At 41.5% G+C, this 21406-nt stretch overlaps 1 protein-coding gene across 1 annotated transcript in view; it reads right to left on the reverse strand.

The window, feature by feature from the left end:
• CFAP299 (cilia and flagella associated protein 299) overlaps positions 1–16240 on the reverse strand; it is a 169248-nt gene extending 153008 nt beyond the window's left edge. Inside the window, exons 1-2 of the mRNA XM_026042561.1 lie at positions 16139–16240; positions 14709–14833 (exon numbers count right to left, since the gene is read on the reverse strand). Of these exons, the coding sequence (XP_025898346.1) occupies positions 14709–14833; positions 16139–16240 (227 nt within the window). The remainder of the gene's footprint in view (positions 1–14708; positions 14834–16138) is intronic.
• Positions 16241–21406: the final 5166 nt, after the last annotated feature.

Consider the following 21406-nt stretch of genomic DNA (forward strand, 5'->3'; position numbering starts at 1 on the left):
AAGGAAAGGAAAGGAAAGGAAAGGAAAGGAAAGGAAAGGAAAGGAAAGGAAAGGAAAGGAAAGGAAAGGAAAGGAAAGGAAAGGAAAGGAAAGGAGAAAGGAAGAAAAAAAAAGCACAACTTCACATCAATATGTACACATTTAGTCTGGGACTCTGAGGCAAAAAAGTCTTTGATGCTGCAGTTTTAAACACATATCTAAGCACAGCCCACAAGCCAGGTCCTAGCGCAGTGCTGTGGCCCATTCTCTGCTGCTACACTGCTCGTAGCTGAACAAGAAACAGTTTTTAATCCAGGATATTTCAATTACTTCCAGATAGTTGATTGATAAAAATAAAGTTGATATAATAACTACTCTGTTTTTCAGAAGTATTTAATAAAGGTTTAAGAATGATAAAAGGATAACTAAAAATAATAATTAAAAAACTTATTAATCCATTTGCAGATAGTAATCTTGTATCTTGGCTTCCTTCTTTCCAAGCTGACAAGATACAGCTCTGATGCCCTGATCGCAAAACTGGACAACTCTCTTCAATTTATTTTAAAATCTTTTTAAAATTTTATGTGGTAAATCCACTCTGTGTTTTCTTTTAATTTAAAAAACACAGGTTACCAGTTGTACAAAATACTCAAAGCCCTATCAGAATATAAACCAAACACCTGAAGCTTTAAGCAAATGCTATGCAACATACACTTGGCTAGCTCCAATATTTCCTTCCATTACAGGGGAAGTAGCAATGCCTCAAGGTAGCTTTTGCAGACAGCTTCTTCAAAACCCATGCTTTGGTGCAACTTAGGCCTTTTCCCAGATCTAATCCAGTTTAATTAACTTGCCCAGGTGCAGATACTACTGCAGTATCACTGTCCTCTTCAACTTGTGTAAATTCCTGCTCCGAGGCTCACAGCTGGCAGCTTTCATGGCTACCCATGCAGAATATGGTAGCTAAACAGGGTCATCTGTCTTACTGCACTAAGTCCTTTGTTTCTCTAAAAATAGTGACTCAGCATGAAATACTGCTAATTCTCATGGACGCACTTAATTTGAGTACTTAATTAACTCCTAAACATTTAAATAAGTCTTTGGGAGTACTCATAGGGTCAAAAATCTAAATTTCTGTGACACACACAGTATCTCTGCCTGGGCCTACAGCAACCATTATGCTACTACACCGTTTTCTTCCACCCATTACAAAAATGCATCAAGTTATCTCAAATCCCATTAATTATCCACTTTTACCACATCCTTAGCCTTAAAAATAAATTAAAAAAAAAAAAAAGTCTACAGCTGTAGGAGCAGTTCTTGGAAATACAACACCAGACCCTCCCAAGAACACAGGACGGTTTGGTACTAGGGGCACAAGGCAATCCCTGCCCAAACCCACACATCACAGCCCTCAAAAGAGCACAGTGTTCATAGACAGGAAACAAGGGCAAAACCATCTCTGCGAACAGCCGCACGTAGCAGAGGACCTGCTCTGCTTGCTCCTGACAAACAGCAACGTGTGACTCACCCTGCGTTTCCCTCTCACACACCCAGGGAAAGTCTGGCCAGGCAAGCGACTCTAAGTTAAGCCTCAGCATCTCCATGAATACCAGCAACACTAGCCAGAGAAAGGACCGGTCTTGCATGCACACAGGCTCTAATTTTTCTCCAGAAGAGAGCTGACACAGGGCCTTGCAAGCATCAATCACTGCTGCAAAATAATTAACACTAACGCCACGTGCAACACGTCTGCTCTGCCTTTATTAATGAAGACTGCCTGATCACTCAAATTAAAACAGCCCCTCGAGTGCAATAGGAGCTCAATCAACCCTTGCTACTGTGCATGTCTACTTGTAAACATCCCTTTAAGATTTTCAACACCTGCAGTTTTGGAGTAATAGCAAAGTTGTCCTGCAAATTGCTTGCATCCTTCTGTAGTATTACCCCTAACAAAGTGATTAATTTACAACTATGTCAGCACAGTCAGAACTGTTTCCTTGGTTATTCTATCTAGCATCCTCTATTTACACTCAGAGCCTTTTGTGAGTGCAGGTGTATAAATAGAATAGCTTCAATTAATTGCAATGCTGCCCATAGCATGCCTCTGATCAGAGGCTATTGCGCACCTGCAATAATAAAACACCAAGAGAGATAATGTACTGAGTTTTAATCACATGTTGCCGTGTTACATATTACACTGTTTAAAAACACTTCCTTTATTCCTGAGCGGTTTGTAAAAGGGTGTTACCAATTAAGCATGAATAGCCTGGGGAGTGATATTACAGTTCACACAATTTGGTTATAGTGACTAAGTGGAGAAAAGCAGCTTGATAGCAGCTGGTACTTTTCTTAAATGGATAACATAATAATAATAGGATTTTTTCAGTCATAATTTTTTAATATTCAGTGAGACAACATGTGCCACCACATGCAAACATGTGAACTGATAGAGCATGTGTAAAGTGGAGATGATAGGCTAACTTGAAAAGTATTGCTTGCCACACACCTCCCCAGTTCTGCTGAATACTTCTTTCTATCGGTACCAACTGTATGGACTGAATTCAAGGAAATATGAGTATGCACTAGAGGGCTTTGCTGAAAATAAAATACAAGGGAAAAAAATGAAGAACATACTGCAGCATCTGTTCTTATAAAATGCAGCTCCCAAGCTTTGCACACAGCCAATTTCTTGGTTTACTTAAGGACGCTGCACTGCCCTCCTGAGAAAGAGCGCAGCTCCTCTGGTCACACTTCGGCAATTCTGCAGACTGTGATGTGAGGTAGGGATCATAGCAGATCCATCTCCCCACTGGCAGGGAGAGTTGCTCTTGTCCATCGTCTGTGCAGGACAATAGAGCAGGGGCAGCCTCCCTTCATCCCACCTGGCTCCTGGTGGGCACAAAGGCAAGAGCATCACATATTGATCTTTTGGCTGGATAACTGGCAAGCCACAACCTAAAATGAAATGCACTCTGCTTCTCTTGCTTTCCTGCGGGCATATGGCGAACAGGTACAGGCTGTTAATCACTAATGGTTGCATACAGAACTTTGCAGACAAGTCTAAATAACCCAAATGGAAGATATTTTAATGCCTATGAGACTCAAGATCCATAAATCTCAGCCAAATTCTACAAGATTCAGTATCCTTTTCAACTATTACAGTGCCAGATGAAACAAGATTCCGGTGAAGTCCCTGTATCTTTTATGTTCCTCCATTAAAACATAACTTATGCTTACAGCTTCAATTCTAAACCTATAGCAGCTAAGTTTCCTTGAAATGGTTTTCCATTGCATAACTTGTGATACAAATTCAATAAAAATAAAAGCAGGAGTTGTTCTGTCAGAGTAACTCATTTGGACAGCAATTTTTGGTCAAACTAATCAGCTTGCTACAAACTGTGCTAAGCGAACAGGTATGTTCATAGGTACATACTTCTACCCCCGTCACGAAAACAGACATATAAACAAGCTCTAGCCAGCTGCCCTCTTCCACTGGCTCTGAAGTATAATCAGTGGGGAAAAGATGGCTAAAGGAAAGAAGATTGAGTTAAATCTGAAATGTACCTTACTTCCTCTTTTGCAGGGGTTCAGAAGAAACAAAACCAAAATTAATGACTAGAGAAGCAACTTAAAAATGAGCAAGTTTATCATAAAGTTCAAGGAATGCTGGCAACAATAAAAGCTACCAACAAAACACATCTATAAGTAACCAAAGATATCAGAATCTGAGAGAATGCAGAAACAAATTGGCAGAGAGAGAGAGAGAGGAAAAACAACAACAACAACAATACAGGCATCAAGACAAAACCAAGCCATTCATTCCTAGATTTATTACTTGGGCAATCATGATGAAAGATGCACAGGAGCACATTCCTCACAAGTAGCTTAACTACTGCGCATTGCTGGACAATCAAGGAAGAAAAAAGCATTTGTGAATTAGAATCCTGCTTTATTAAAGCTGATTTGATTGGGTTTGTTCTATCAATGGAAATCATCTCATACATCACACGCTGTGGAAATAGTTAATAGCAACATCAACTCTATATCAAAAAATGGGAAACTTTTCCATTTTTTTCTGTTGCATCAGGGCAATATCGTATTTAATACTTCATTCCAGCCATAGGTAGACCTTTTGTTCTATCGGTAGATGTGTTCATAGGCAGACCTGATTCAGTTTCCTGTGAACACGTCCCAAGGCCACTCAACGGAGAGAACCCCTTTGTTAGGGACATCCATGAATTATCCGTCCCACATGACTAACATTTAGCTACTTGCAGGTTTAATCAGTTCTATACAATCAGTTCGTATGCAACTAGTGAGGCAACTCTTGAGCAGCTACTAGAGAGAGGCACTCTAGTCTGAACTATGAGATGCTTTAAGGTTAGCAGAGGCACAGTGTATTAATGCTTTCAGTACCTGCCAACTGGGGTTGTAACTCTTATCAACAAACAAGAACTTTAGCCTTTTAAGGTATGCAATGCAATGTTAATCTGTAACACAGAAAATCATCATTTTGGTATCCACATGCTTTCCCAGAAACATTTCTTTTTACTCCTGTCATTTGTGGAGAAAGTAATTTCATGAGTTAATTGGTGTCAGTGCCGGGAACTTGTATTAAAGAAGAGGAACTTAAATATAAAAATAATTGTTTGGGTGGCTTGTTTGTTTTTAAATCTCACACAATATTTTCAGTTATACTGTCTAACAGATTAGTGACAACTTGCCGCTTAGGCAATATTTATGGCAACTAAAGGTTTCCTTTTTAACATTGCCAACTTTTTCCTCCTGTTTTTTCTCCAGGAGCTCAAGAATTATTTTTACTGCTACTAGTAACCAGTCAGCATTTACCAATTAATTTCAGCAGTCATGGTGGTGCCAATCCAGATAGTTTATTTAAATTCCTCAGAGGTGTTTTAACCTTCACAGGAATTAACAGATAAATATAACATAGATCTGAAAAAGGATGGCTGAGCCACCCTGCTGTTTGTGTTTGTCTCTTGCCAAGATAAAAGATTATAAGACTGCTTTTATTTGTAGTTTCTTATACTTTTTAAAAACCTAAGTGCATACCAAGCTGTAGTCACTGTTACTTCAGTAATCTGGGGCAGAATTATTATTAAAGATATTCAGAAAGTTCAGGAAATTTATGTCAAGGTGTTTCTCCTCCCCTCTTAGCAGTGCTTTTGGAAAATGGCAAGATATTAAGGAAATCCTTTTTTTTTTTTTTGTTTGCCAAAACCACATTACAATCATTTTTGATGTATTTTGTTATTTATTCTGTGATCAACTAAACACATCCCAGTGAAAATGATCACTAATTGCAAGTCTCTGCTTCTTAAAGCATTTAAAAAATATATTTACTACCAATAGTAATGGTCACATCCTCACGTCCATCACTTTCTGACTCACTACTCTTAGATTTCTGGAATTATATAGATTGCAGTTAAATTATATTTTACTTCATTATTCATGATGTCCTCATATATAATCTGACTTCTTCTATAAGCCAATGCAACATGTTTTCTTCTTTGCCTTTGTCTCTATTTGTAACCCATTTCAGCCCTCCTCTGACACACTGACTGCTTGAATTACAGATTTTGCTTCACATCTTACAGTTCCAAATTCATAAGACATTCCCTATGTTCCAAAAGCCCTCAGATAACAAATTAGGTTGGCTTTGTAGTGTCATCAAGCCAAAGCATGGCAAGAGGCCTCTGTAAATGCCAGGGCCGCTTCTAACTGCTCTTTGCATCATAGACACTTCCCCAGATGCCAAAGCAAAACAGCAGCGTGTTTGCAAATATTCCCTGAATTTCTATAACCTCTTTCCACATTCAAGCACATTCTAGATGTAGGATATTGCAGGTAAATGGAGCAGTATATTGCTCTTTGGCAAAAAGGGCTATTACTAAACAAACTCCTCTGCAAGAGTAAGAAGACATGCCAATATTTAAACACTGATTTCTAAGTCAGAAGTTATTGTACAATTGTGCACGTAAAAAGCATTCAACATCCTCCAGATGGCATTTAATACAAAGACATGTACCCATGAGGCTTCTGAAATATTGGACCCCACCATGTATAATAGGAACTTGCTGCACCATCAATATGCATAGATAATCTACATTAACTGAACATTGCCACAACAATACTCCTGCTGTGTTCAAGCAAATATTTCAGAATTAATCTAAATATGTCAATTATTAGCTCCCAGGACACTGGGAGAGCACACAAGCACCATATCTGAACACATCATAATGTTCATTTCCAGCACTCCAGTCTAGATTTCTGTCTTTGAAGAACAGAGAAGGAACTATTCCAGTGAGCTAGGCACTGACCAGATTCCCCTGGCAAACATTTCCAACATGTGCACAGGACACCAAGCAACACTGCATGAGGAGCAAGATCAGAGGATTGCAGGTAGTACTCAAAACTCACACCATTACTTGGTCAGTAGACAGCATTTAGTAATACAAACAAAAATGAACAGATCTCTTAACAATGAGGAAGCATCTTTTAACAGGAATAGATAGCTTTGAACACCAGTTCCACAAACAGGCTAACTTCTACAATTACATCCCCAGTCCCTCCACTAGCTCATCTAGCCCTGCAAACAGTCATGTGTTCTATTTGCAATATGCCTGGTCATGTTGATCAAAAGAGAGGGAATAATTATTTTTGAAGATACTTACACACAAAAGAATTCAGGGCACGCAAACACTGAGTTACAGAAAAGGCTACTTGTGAATGTTCTGAATTCCACATCACACTAGAAGCATATTAAAATTCAGATGTAACTAGGGGAAAAAAATCGTGATGTAAAAGGCAAGGTGGCATGACAAAAGCATTTACACATTTGCATGGAGAGTAACAGCAAACACCATACAGCATGTCAGGAACATGCTGCACACAAAGTTACCTCATCACAAGCATGAAGAAGTCAGGCTGCGCATTAAACTACCCCAACTTATCTCCCAGCCTTTCCAGCTCAGAATTCCCATATCTGTTTTTCCATTTGGATCCTTCTCACACTGACATGGCAAGCAAATCCATCTGCAGTTGCTGTCTTGTTCAGGCCTCCTGAAGGGCTGCCCATCTCATCACTAAACACATGAGGCATTAAGATGCTTCAGAAACTGACAGTTTCTGGAATTCCAGGCCTGGGAGCAACGGATCTAGGCAAGAGTCAAAAACTGTTCGACTCAGTTACTGATATCAGAAGGGTTCCCCAAAAGAAGTGTTCAGATATAATTTATAGCATGCTATAATAATTCCTTTGCAGCCCTGAGATATTGACCAACCATTAGAATTGTGGCCTAGGGAAATACAGAAATTCCTAAGCCTGTCTAACAAGTATTAGCTTCACAGATGAAATAAGCTTTGAGATGACTATTATCATTCAGGAGTGAGAGGTTTAGGTAATGACCCACATTCTCAGCTATTATAGCTGCTTCCACATCAGTCCTATTAGTCTGCATCAATTGTTTTCACAGATATTTTAGACTGTTAGTTCAAAACCAGCCTAAAACAAAGAACTTGCCAATTGTTATGGAACAGCGTCACATATTTACAATCTAAAGAACTCAGTGTTTTCCAAGCCTATTATCCTGATATTATATAGGCATTTTCTGGCATGGAGCTTTCCAGTTAGCAAACATAATCATAATTCTAAAATGATACAATTTTAGCTAACTTAAAACACTACCACTCGAAATAATTACCAAAATTGGCTTGCAGTTTAAGGTGGAGACTAGCTTTCCCTATCTTGCTAAAAGAAAAGCATATTAATGTGACAGAAAAATTATTTTGTCAAGTGATTCAAACACAATTTAAAAACATTTGGAAATGAAAGATTTACTTGCTAAATCCTAAAGATTAAATTCCTCTCAGTTACCTCACTGAAAATGGCAACATCACACACAATCACTTTTCTTGAAAATACAGTCCTAGCTTGGATTCAGAGAGAGCAATAGCACAAGCAACAAAGCAATTTGAGAGGCCGTGGCTAGAGCACTGGAGAAAAATATTCCTCACTTCTCTGTGCACAGAGATTTAAGCTCAACAGGGCTCCCAGATCACCTGCTATAAACTCTTGTCAGCTACAATAGGAGGCTTTTGCCCATAAACCCTGGCTGTGCTTTTCCTGTTTGTTTTTATTCTAAATAGTTGTAATGCTGGGTTTTTTTTTTTTTTTTTTTTTTTTTTTTTTTTTTTTTTTTTTTTTTTTTTTTTTTTTTTTTTTTTTTTTTTTTTTTTTTAATTCATCAAAGAATTCTTATTTTTTCTACTATGCATCTTAAAGGTCCACATGCCTGGTCCAAAAACTTAAGGCTTGCTTTAAAAAGGAGCATGTATATTGCTTAACCTTGGATATACACACAATATCACCATTTGCCTTTTCTTTTCTTCCAGCAGATCTAATTCTGTAATAATAAAATAGCTCCACAGTTGGAGTGCAGGGAACTGTGTAGAGGGTGGCCTTTGGAGCATAGGGTGTCTCAAGCTTCCACAGAGACTAAAGAAGACAAAAGCTTGCATAGCTTCATTAAAAGACACTCTCTATGCCCAACAGGCATACAATAAGAGATGCAATCCCACTTCCAGTGGGCAGTGCTAACTAACAGACAAATCACTTCTTGGGTCAGGAAGCACAGCCCAGCCTTGAAATTACATTTATTCACAAGAACATATACCAGGTGGCTCCCAGCTCTCCAACAAGACTGCAAACATCTAATAAAGCTTTATACCTAACCAGTGTTTCCTTACATGACCTAACCACTGTTTCCTAACATGAAACGCTGAGATCCCTGCGGTCCTCAAGTAGGAGATGTGCACTCCCAACAAATTCAAGATTTGGGCAGCCAAGACAGTTAGACATTGAAAGGTTGAAGTAAGTAGCCTTGACCAAATCTCTAGCTTTGGTTCATTTCTCCTTCTGCACAACAGACTTTATGACAGCATCTTTTTTGCACTATGCTGCTGAACTTTTTGGAAGCAGCTGGACAGATAATCCTGCCTAGTCTTTAGCACGGGCCTGCAGGTCTTGTTTGACTTTGCCATAGTGGAATATTTCAGCTCAGCACTAAAGCTTTAGAAGAGATTGCGATCCTTGATAGACTTCAGAGGAGGAAACCTGCTTTGTGTTTTTTCAGGTTGGTTAATACAGAATAGCTAAATTTCAGCTCTTTGAAGATCCGAATGCACATGGCATGTTGGAGGGAAAAAGCTGGAAGAGGCAGACATTTGAGCATCCCTGCCTTAGGCAAAGTTATGTCAAAAAGAAATAGATAGCAAATTCTTTTTAAAACCATGTCTCTTTTCTCAGTATTTAGCTGATCTTAACTAGAGTTTAGAGTTTTTTAAAACCTATTTTGTGCAAGAGCAATTTGAACCAGTAGATTATGAACTTCAAGAATTCACAGACAAATTCATTTCCTGGACTTCTTTTTCTTTTACTTGAAGATTACTAGCAAAATAATAAACAATCTCTGAAAATGAATACTTTTCAGCACCTAATTAAAGCACATTTATTTTTTCCAAATATTTTTCCTGAACTATTCACAGTTTCTAAAGGAATTTAATAAATAAATAAATAAATGTTTTGATTTGCTGAAAATATGGACATACGTATACCTGGTTTTGGTAAAAGTCAATACAAAGTTATATAAAAGTCAATATCAAAGTTAATATACAAACTGTGTATTAACTGTTTCTACACTGCATTACTTAAAACTAACAAGTCTTAAGAATTCCAAAATAAAGAGCTTACTGAATTATCTTAAAATTTTGCCTGATGAAGGACAGCAATAAGGAAAATATCCTGTCCTCTCAATCTTGTGGATTATTATGTGGAGCGGAAATTTTAAAACCAAGTTGCCCTTGCCTGCAGACACAACCTCAGTCCTGCCACTGCATTCACTAGGGGCTCTGTCTGCAGCCTGACCATAGACCTCGGAAGAACCAAAGGTATTTGCAACCCAGAATTTTTCATACTGCTCTAGCACAATATTCTGCATGTCTTAACATTATTTCTTCACAGAAACATACCCAGGTGGATATTTTTGCCTGTCAGCTTTAAGAAATTGCATTTAGGTCTATATTTCCTAAGACATTTAACTCTACACTTAAAAAATTCAGGGTACTCATCCAGAAGTCCATAAAGGAAAACAAAAATTGACTGTTTTCTAGCTTGTGTTGACCTAAATGTCTCCTAGACCCTCCTTCAGGAAACTGAATCATTTATTTATTCAAGCCATGTATAGTGAAGACATTATTTGACTCATCAGTCTTCTAAATTGTTAAACACACAAGGGGAGGCAGAAAGAAGTTAGACATTGAACTGATGCTTTTCTCTGTGTGTGTGTGCGTGTACACACACTCACATACGTGTGACTGTGCACACACGTGTGTATAGTCATCACAGTTTTGGTGAAAACCCAGAAAGCATGACTGAAGTTAACTTGAAGTGTCAACATATGTGTGGAATTCCTAATAAGCTTCCTGATGCCTGCCTGACCTGTCCCACTCAATATAGGGTTAATTAAACAAAAATGACAGTCCGTGTAAGCATTGGCATTTATTTCTTTGCTTATCAGAACAGATAAGAGAGGGAAAAACAATGTCATTAGGTTAAGTGACTGGTTATAGATTTATAGTTGCTATTTGCATAAAGGTGAGGTCTAAGAGGAGGTGAAGGAGTTTTTATATTCCTGAACGGAATCTGGGCTTTTCAAGTTGTGGAAAAAAACAGAGAATACACAATGGTTTTAAACATGAGAAAGGAAAAAGTCCAGGGTTGTCAGCACTTGTCATTGATGTTACCAACCATCACAATTCTAAGACCAGTACAATTCTTTTCTTTTGGTATTTTCCGGAAAAAAAAATGCTTTGTGGACAGGAAGCAAGGGGAAGCAAAAAACTAATCCTTCCTACTGCTCAATCTCAAGAGTTTCAAATCATGAGAGAGGTAGAAAAATCTACCAAATCTCAATACAGATTTCTATATAATAAACAAATGTCCATATTTGAATTAGTCACCTGAGAAGAGAGTTGCATTTGTGCCCCTCTTCTATTAATCTGAAAACAGGCCACTTCATAGTAAACTATATATACATATACTAAAAAAAAAGGTGCTGTTATAACAGTATAAGAAGTGATACAAATTTTGAGAGGGTCAAAAATAGATCATCCTTCTCTTCCCAGTAAGACGCTGGGTTTAAAAGATTCTGAGGAACATCTCCAAAAGGCTATATTGCAGGGCTACAATGACCACCATGAAATGTTCTGAAGGCTGTTCCCGTTTGCTCTGTTTATGAGGTCTTGAATTACTGAGACATGTGCAAACTTCAAAAAAATTCAGCTCAGAGAAACCTCCCAAAACTGATATCAATCTACATTTTATCTCTACATTAGGGAATAATAAAAAGGTTGAAGAAAAGCTCTAAAATATTCCTTCTGTGAATTCTCTCGTACCTTCTCCAGCTCTTACTCATTCCAGTTGAGCCAACATGCAGAGCGTCAGCCACATGACTAAAGCTATTCAGTCTCTAGTCCCAGCAAGCACTTAATACGTTGATACCAAAGATAATTAAACGTATTTTTTTTCCAACAGGCAGGTTTCTTTCTTCTTGAGATACATGAGAATAATTAAGCTACGAATAAATGCAAGTCCTGATATTTGTTTTATTTCAGAAGGATCACCTTCCGAAGCCACAGAAAAGCAGCCTTGGGACAAACGCTGGCATCCAGGATAGCCACTGCTTCCAGGCAGACATCCTAACTGATGGACTAATGACTCATGCTCATACTCTTGGTCCAAAAGTAATCATTTTATGCATTAAATGGGTCCATTTCAGCAGAGGACAAGGATTCACCCACTCCCTTCTGGAGCTGCTGGAAGGTGGCCATTTTTCTTGCATTTCCCAGAACAGCACCGTAAATATCCCTGGACAGGGGTAGCTTAGTGGCACCTCTAACACTCTTTCTTAGTGTTACAGCTCTGGCACTCCAAATACTGGTACCAGCCCTTCCGCTGGTGGAAAACTTGAACAAGGATGGCTCCAGGTTTTTTTCCCCTTGTCAAAGTTCACCGGTACAGCTTAAACAGTTAGGTGCTCAAGAGCTCTCAATCTTAAGGGGAGGGAGGCCTCTCCTGGTTACATCAGGTAAAGCACCTAACCCGCAAAGCAAAAAAAAATCGTCCATCTCCAAAATATTCTCGTAATTTCAGGCACTGCTCTTTTGATTGCTGGCTTTAGTTGTGCCAGCACCAGAACCAAACACAAGAAGAACACAAGAACAATTATTAACTGCTATTCGCTCAAATTTTTCAATCAGATGAGAAGCTTAAAGCATCATAAGGCAAAATGCTTTTTGCAACTGAGGAAAGCGAATTGAGTTGTATCATCCTTCCTTCACTAACAGACACGCACCGATGTTACCCGAAGGTTACCCACTGTGTGCCTTCTCAGATGAAAGACCTACATTGTTGAAACATTGTTTTATGAACAATATGGTAGAAGTTAAAGGAAGCTTTTGAAGAACACATCATTTTCCAACTCTGTCATTCTGAAGGACAGACCGAACCAATGAACTTGCATGCATTTTGAAATGATCTAATACACCAAAACTCATTTGCCTACATCAACTGAAAATAAATAAGTCTCAAGTTCCTTCAGATCTCACAAAAAAAAGATATACATCACCATTGCAAAGAACAGATGGCATTTTGTGCTTCTATCTGCCACTGACTATCTGTGGTTCATTGTTTTTTATTATCTCATTTCTTTGTTCTTATTCACAACATCTCCCTAATTGTGTCCTTTTTTGCATATGTGCGAGAAGTACAGTGTATTTTAAACACCATTAATCTTACAGCTATTTTTTCCCCATCAATTTTCACTTGACATTAGATGACCTGCTAAGCACAGAAAAGTTCCTATCTTCTTCACAGTCTAAAAGTAGAAAGAAATGCTATGCCTCCAGCCTACCCGAAAACATTTTTCTGGCATGCTTACTCCGCTTTTATTTTGTAAAGGACATCTTACTATTGTACCTACTTAAGGTGATAATGCTATTGAATTTAAGCACAATTAAACAAAAAAAAGAGAGAGAGAAAAACATCCTGACATCACTACTCCTCTGATCAAATTAACTCTCTTTCGCTAGTTGCTTGATCTTGCATTTCAGTGGCACTTGAAGGTATTTTGCTACAGCTAAAAGTACACCTTTCAGTTACTAATATTTACCTAAGTGGTAAGTCTGCATAATTGTCAGGTGATACAACTGCTCAAGTAAAATGTATGACAGTAAAAGTCTGTGAACTAAGCCTGTACAAGATAAATGTTCCTGAGCACTGACAGAGCAACCTATAACATAAGATCAGAATGAAGAAAGCCAATGGCAAACAAGCAGCTAGACACAGTAGCCAGCGACATAACTGTGGAGCCGAAATGCAGCAGAGGAGAGATGTTACAGCTACCAGTTTATTTTAGCTCATTTCATTCATTTTGAAAGTGTATGTTGTGCAAGACAAATAGCGTACAGTATGCCTAATGACTCAACAACTCAGTTTATATCAGTAACACAGACATGTAGTATTTTGGTTGGGGGAACTCTCTTGGTTATGAATATCAGCACTTAGAGATGTTTCCAAAAGTGTTAAAAGCACATTTTTTTTTCCACAAACAGATAACCAAGAGTCTTTTATCAGCTAACTCATGTTTCTGTGTATATTGATCCAAGCAGACCCTCACTGCAGAAACAGCAAGGGCCTATCCTCTAGCCTTCAGTAAGCGATTCGCACTGTTTTACTTGGATGGAATGGATGATTATGGATTGGTAAAGAGACTTTTCTCTCTCTTTGCCTTGGAGAGTAGCATCATAGCATCACAAAAGCACTAAACTCCCCAAGGAATTAGATTTTTGTGGAAAGCACATGCCATAGCTATGTACACTGTAACTGATCAGTATGAGATAGTAAAAGTGTGGGGAAGTGGGAGGTGGGATTAAGATAAAAACTTACTTACTTTTCTTACTTACTAAGAGAAAAGCATACTCCAGCTGAACTTTCTTTATCAGAGACTTTTGGAGCTTTGACAGGACAGCTCTCCTGTCAAAGGCCTTCTGCAATGGCTGCAAAATCATCCACATAAAAAAGTAGATCGCTTGCAACCATGTCCGAAGAGACCCTTTTAAAACTCTTCCTAAGTGATAGTTCTCATGAACTTAAGAGTCCTCAGCCTCAGATAGCTTGTGTTCAGAATGCACTGGCACAGCACCCTCCCTGACTTCAAGGAAAGACTGCAAAGAACCAAGACTAGCAAACCCTGTATACAGGAAAGAAACTCTGCACTACCTTACTCAGTGAACTTCATCCTTAAAGCCATCTACAGCTTTTTCCTTTTCTCAAAGCCTATCTGTGTTCCATCACTATATTCGCTGTTTTTCTTGCATGTCCTTGACTTGCATTTGAACCAAGAGCAAGAGTGCCAAAAACGAAAAAAAAAAAAAAAAAAATCAAACTGTCTAATGCACTCACTGAAACTCTATACAGTCAGTACTCTACTTTTGGACACGGGTGGTTGGAGCACACTTGGCCAGAAGATGTACATTTAGTCACAACAGCACAGAGGTCATACTAATGACGATGCTCTTGACAGCAACCCCCAACTCGGTGTGTACCGACATACATCTGCAGCACACGGTCGTTACCGGCAGGCACTTACTTTTTGGAGACGGGTGCCGGCAGCCCTGCAGCCTCCTGCACGCGGGCCTCGAAGTCCTCGCGCCGCAGCACGTCCCCAGAGCCGCGGAAGCCCAGCTCCACCAGCTGCCGTGCCACCGCCTCGCTCTGCAGGAAGGCAGAGCCCAGTGAGGACACCCCGTTAGGGCCGAGCCCACTTGCCCATGCCCCCCGAGCTCGGCGTGGCGGCAGCCCCACAGTGCCGCCGCAAGCACGAGCGTGTGTCGCCACCCAGTGACACAGTTTGATATGGTTCAGTGCTACCATAGCCCCCACATGCCAAAAACCCACCTGGGAGCAGTGAGGACAACCTAGCTAGCAGCTGAACACCTATAGCTCCCTTCCAGTTATTGCTCCACCTGCATCATATCTAGGCCCTCGGAAACCACCTGCACCCCTCTGCACTTGGATTCACATATGTTTCTCTCTCCTTAAACTACCAAGTTGCACCACTCGAACATGTTTTCCAGCTAGACATTTTGAATAACACTTGCACCCAAGAGTAGCACTGATGAGTTCATCATAGAGGCAGCCCAGTGAAGTATTTCCTTTTGAAGCAGGGACACCTGATGAGCCCTACCAGGCAAAGTGCCACAGGAAATACCACACGTGACTTCCACTCCTGCCAACTTCTTGGCGGGTATCAGGATGCCACCAGACTTTCTCCTGATTTATATAAGCCAAGCAGGGATGGGTAACTGCCCTTGAAATCAAAGCTAGAAGCAACAGCAGCCACCTTTAACAGGAACTTCCTTCTAAGAAAGTTTTCTGTGACTTTCCTCAAAATGCTTTCAGCTGAGCACTGGCTAGCACTGCACATTGATAGTATTTTTAGAGGTCAAAATCTCCTCAGTCAATGAATACCCTTCCAGGATCACCAGAATGTCACTTCTTGAACTTTACACCTCCTTGGAACAACTCACCCTAAACATCACCCTTTGTATATGCTGGAAATGTGCAGGATCTGATTTCTAGCTTACCCAACAATTTAGCTTCATGTGTTGCCTTTGCATGTAAAAGCAAGCCCTACTGCCTTTGTCTTCTTTTATGCAGCCAAGCTGGGGTGATGATGTGTGGATGTGAAGGGTAAACCACACACAACAATTCCCTTCTCATGAAAGGCTTTCTGCTCCGGACCTGCGCTCTAGTGGAGCCAGTTTACACTGAGGGACACCAGCTATCGGTAACACAGTTAATCCCCTAAGGATGGGGGGGTGTAGTAGTGAGAACGCTTCAGATAATGGGTAAACATCTGAAAGCATCACAGGGTAAAACGTGTCCAACTCCCCCCAGCCGGGGACTGGCACCACCTCACTACAGTTTCGAGGTGGCAGGTGGGGGGTGACAATATTGGGGTCCCCGGAGGGGCACTTGGGGATGGCCAAGGGGCTTCCTCCCCACTCCCGCGCTGACCTCCAGGTAATACAGGTCCTGCGCCGTCACCTGCGACTCCAAGTACTCCTCGTAGGTGGCGAAACGCTCCGCTGGGGACTGCGCCGCCGCCGCCGCCGCCATCCTGCCGGCGCGTCCTCAGCAACGGTCGCGGGGCGGGGCCGGAGAAAGGGGAGGGGGCGCACGCGAGCATTCCAACGGTTTTAACGGCCCTCGCCTCGCTAGCCGGCCAATCAGCGCGCGGGGCGCGGCCGGGGGCGGGAAGGGCGGCGGCGCGCGGCCGTTGGCGGTTGGTCCTGAGGCGCTTGAGCGACGGTTGTTGCCAGCCGGGCCACGCGCGAGGCGCCGCGGCCCCCGCGCCTGCGGAACAGCCCCCAAACACACGCGTTTTTGTTCTGCGACCTTTTTCCTATCTATTATTGTTGTCTGCTGGCGTTTATTTTGTAAGCACTGGTCCTCCAACAGTGAAATAGTGGAAAGTATTTTTTTAAAACCATCAAATAGTGAAAAGTTTTCCCCCCAAAAAAAAAAAATAGAAATATTGAGGCCTGGCAGTAGCCTAATGCCATGCTTATACCATGTCATGTATGAAGGCAGGGGCCAAAAGGCTGGCTGTGAGCAGGGGCAAGTTCACAGAGGAAAGGTTGTAAAGATGACCAGGAGGAAAAATGCCCCTCGTCTGGCATTTTGAACAGGGTCTTGTATGGAAACACCATATAAAGAATGATGAGGGCAACAGAAACAGAAAAAAAAAAAAAAGTCTCAGGAAAATAACAGTGAAAAAACTTTTCCCCCCCCCCCAATCTTTCTCAAAGGTTTCTATTATTAGTAACAGGATTTGCAATTCTTTATTAATACAGCAGCAGTTCATGTTTCAGTATAGGCACAGATTAATATCCCCGGAAGAACCTGGTCGAGCGGCCGGGAACGCTGTGTCTGCGCTGTCTCCTACAGCAGCGTGACATTCGTCATCAGAATTGTTGTCTTTCAGTTAGCTCTTCCCTGGAGAAAAACAGAGGCAAATGCGCAGCTGCAGCCTCCCTATAGCCATGGCAAATGCAAAAGCAAATTGGGAAAGCTGATTAATCCTTTATGCTCCTTGTCTTCCTCCCCAGCAGTACCACAAGCACTTGCCCAGTCTTCAGATTAAACTTCCCCAGGCCAGAACACCTTGTGTCTTTTTCTTCTTTTTTTAAGCTCATGAGGTAGTTGTCTTATTTTAGGCCAGTGTTCTAAGTGCAGACATTTTGGCTGTGCCATTTTTGAGGGAGAAAAACAATCTCCTTTAGTCCAGGTTCAGAATTTTAAAACATGAGATCTACAACTGAATCCCAATCCCAAGTCTTCTCCATTTGCATGAAAACATGAAGCATCCAAAAATGTGGCCATGCACAGCATCTTATTTACACCCTAAACATGTGAAGGGCCAAGTTGGAAAACTGACATATCTGCGTGGATACCCCAGCCTTTCAAAGCTATGCAGCACTGCAAACTCGTTTCCTCTCCGAACCATCTCACCTCCATCTTCACAGGTGTCTACCCACCATTTTCTTGCTGCCCTCTCAATACCGCACAGATCAGGCAACGATGAAAGGACAAGCTAAACTGCTGGCAAGGCACCACTAGGATCCCTGCTGCACCTCCTGCCACGGTCTGCCTGACACCCACCAGCTCATAGAGAATTTGCTTGAACACAGTTGCATTTTTGGGCATCAAGTAGTACACAACTGTGGGACCTAGCTCTTAATTCCACACATACTTGTGCCTACTTTGAAGTCTAAAATTGTTTGGAAAAGAATTTATGAATTTCCTTCATTTTGTTTTCCAGCTTTGTTTCCAGCTTTTTTCATGTCATTGTGCCATAACCACAGTATTAACTCAGAGATAACAGGGAGAGGAAAAAAATAATTAAAAAAAAATTAAAAAAGAAAGAAAAGCCAATAACCCCAGACAAAAGTCCAAATTCTTTAACTATGAGGTGTTTAAACCAGTGTTCCTCCCACTGGATAATAACTTCAATTTGTAATTATACCCTTGGGGGAGATAACATGTTAATGGCGTGCCCTGTGGCTAACACCAACTCCACATGCTCATAGGGATTAATGGGCAATAGTGTGTTGGAGGGAAACCGCAGCTTTGTAGAGTGAATGGGAAGCTCAGTAATTCATGGAGAATTAAAGATGACATTTATGCCAATATCTCCCAACTTCGGGATTTTAGGTGCACGTGAGATTTTGAGTCTCTCCCCATGTAACAATTACCTGAATCCCTGTCCGATGCTTTTGAAGTCTACGAAGACAGAGATAAAAAAATATTCAGAAGCAAATCCAAGGTGAAGGGTAAATTTGATATGATGAGCTGCAGACAAGGAGTTAAGAGGCAAGCAAGAGGCATAAAGCTTTGTGTCCATCAGCACGCCCTACAAATAGTTAATTTTATACATCTTTCTGAAGAGCCGGGGCAGGGGGGCCAGGCTCAGGAAGTCTGGCTTCCATTTCACAGGGCTGTTGAGATGCTGCCCACTGCAATGCTTATATCTGACCTACTGCAAAGCTGATCGTTGATTAAAATTGAATCACAGGCTTCTGGTCCGTCACTGAAGGAAATCCAGCAGTCTGTGCTGATTACGTTAATGAAAAAACATTCATTCTGCTTCACTTGCCCAGCTATAAAAACAAAAGGAGACAAACAAAACGATGCTTCTCGTTTCATTTCTCATAGCTGGCTGGGTAGAGCTGTCCACAACCCCACAACGCAAGGCAAATACCTACACAGGGCAGGAGGGGCAGCCCAGGCTGCAGCCCTCACCCAGGACACTGAATCCCCCAGCTCAGCCAACACGGGACAATGTAGGTGCCCCAAAAAGCGGGGCAGCAAAGTCCCCTTGGTGCAGAGAGCACCTTTCCCCTGCTGCGAGAGCCTAGTGCCCTACCTGGAGCCCAGCCACGCCATCAAGCCCCTCCAAAGGGTCCAGCAGTGGCTCTTCATCAGCTCGAGCAGCATCTGGCTTGTCTCCTGCAGAGAGGTCACCCCACCGCACAGCACCAGCCCACGCCTGTACGAGGGGTAGAAAAGAAGCCTAAAGAGTCCCCCTTTACTCGGCGAAGCAACTAGGGTCCAAGCTGCAACGTGCCAGCCAATTTACCAAATCTTACTCCTGCCAACTGGTTGCTCTGCCTTTACATCCAAAATAATGGATTTTTACGTCCTAAAAAATAATAGGAATTCAGACTTCTTATTAACTTATGTAGCACCCAACGCTTAATTTTCATAGAGTGTTAATCAAATAGGTGTCAGCAGGTTCTTACCTCCCTGCACAACAAGATTTAATGGCAATAGGAACAGCTTCTGTGTAAGATAAGTACAAAAAAATCTGTTTAAGATTCCAGCAATTAGTCCTGTTGAGTTTGAAGCCCAAATACTAAATCCTTTCAAATGAAATATGAGAGGCTGAATAATAATTCATGTATTTGGACTAAGAAGCAGGAGTCTCTGCCTTTTTTCTTTTCCTAGACTGTCACAGCAATTTTTCCTCCCTTAAGTCAAAATACCAAGGATATCATTTGCAAAGTTGACTTCATAAGAAGAATACTCTGAATATTTGGGAAGCCTAAGTTCTGCAAACAACCATGAAATAAGAAGAGAAATATTGCATCATTTCATACATTCTCTGAAAAAAAAAAAAAATCCTTCTTTGCTGAAATCCAGGAGAGGTTTCCCTTTGAAGCAAGGGCACAAAAGAGAACGCGTGCCTTTTTAGCTGGTTTTGAGCTTCTCATCATGTTCAGAAAGCAAATGGCAAATCCACTTCGACCTCAATTCTGCTGGCAAACAAACAAAAATTAGCGTAAAAGGTTTGAGTTTAAAGAACAATTCTAAGTACAAGTGACACTGAACACACCTTTGAAATACAAAAAATAAAACACGCTGAGAAAGTCAACTTGATTGCTTAAAAATGTTCAATAATCTACAGGCACAAATTCCCCCACCAAGGAGTTAAACAATTTTTTTTTTTTCTCCTCTTAAATTCATTCCCATTTCAGGGTTTAGGGGGTCTCCTCATATTTTCTCCAACCATTAAAATTACCAAGCCACTAAAATGCTTTCTTCCTGGCTTCCTCGACTGTTGTAATCCCCTTTAAATCAGAATTCCGAAACTATTTTTAATTCAATGCAAGATACTTACCCAATTTCTCCGTGCTGTCAGTCTTCTTACATTAAGCGAACCTATTTAATTTCAATGGTGAAATATGGCCAGATGGCAACATGAGAGAATTTTAAGTCCACTTGATTTACAGTGATTCGAATTAGTCTTTCCTCTCATGTTGTCACCAAGCTGCTGCTTGTCACAGTATTAGCTCTTAACTATCCCAGTTCTGCTTTAATCATTCCCGCAGCGCTGAAGTAACCAACACCAGAGAGGATGGGCTGCTCCAAGGGCTGAGACACCTTAGCCGTGTGAGAGATTAGCGTGGTGTTACCTAGTAAAGGCAAGGAAGGGAAAAGGGCTAGTTCGGTCCCAGGAGAGAAAAGTTGAAGGATGGGCCGAGACCAAGACGAGCTCATTAAGAGCAGATGCTCCACGGCAAAGGGAAAGGAGCTAATGATTTTAGGAAAGGCTGGAGACGCTGCTCCCTGGGGAGGGAGTCGCGGCCCCCTCACGCCGAGAGGCATCACTGCAGCGGCGAAGCAGGTCACCCTCTCGCAGCAGCAGCCCACATGGTGATGATGGCTTGAAAATAGGGACAGCAGAGCAAAAGAGACACTGTGTTAGAGCGGCAAAAAAGCCCCTAGGCAAGGGGGCATTGCCCTATGAAGGCAAAAGAGCTACGGTCTCTTTCCCTTGCTGCCCGGTGTTGATACAGTTACAGCACCTCTTGTATTGAGCTGGACAGGGCCTTTCCCTTGGCCTGGGTAGGTGCACCTCCTGGTAGGGCAGATTTCCAGGTACCTGGGAAAGTCAGGACATACAGGTGCATGCCTAGATAGATGCTCTTCCCTCTGCGGAAAGTCAAATCAAGTAGCACTTGAGGAAAAGTCTTTAAAACCCAACAGAGGCAGGGGACAAACGGCCCTGAGGCCATCCAATTCTGCCAAGCGGTGCAGTCATTTCGCCCAGTAGGAGCTCCAGAGGCAGAGAGCAGCAGCTCCCAGCTCCTCTCCTCAGATGAGCAGTAATAGCCCCACGCTGACAACTGTCCAGCCTTGCAAATCCCCCCGTTGCCACCAGGCCCCAGGCTGAGCACCGCTTGGCCACCTGCGCCTCACCGACATCTTCTGGCCCAGCCC

The sequence above is a fragment of the Nothoprocta perdicaria genome, unplaced genomic scaffold, assembly GCF_003342845.1.
Source record: "Nothoprocta perdicaria isolate Ctin4 unplaced genomic scaffold, notPer1 scaffold_308, whole genome shotgun sequence".
Classification (NCBI taxonomy): Eukaryota; Metazoa; Chordata; class Aves; order Tinamiformes; family Tinamidae; genus Nothoprocta; species Nothoprocta perdicaria.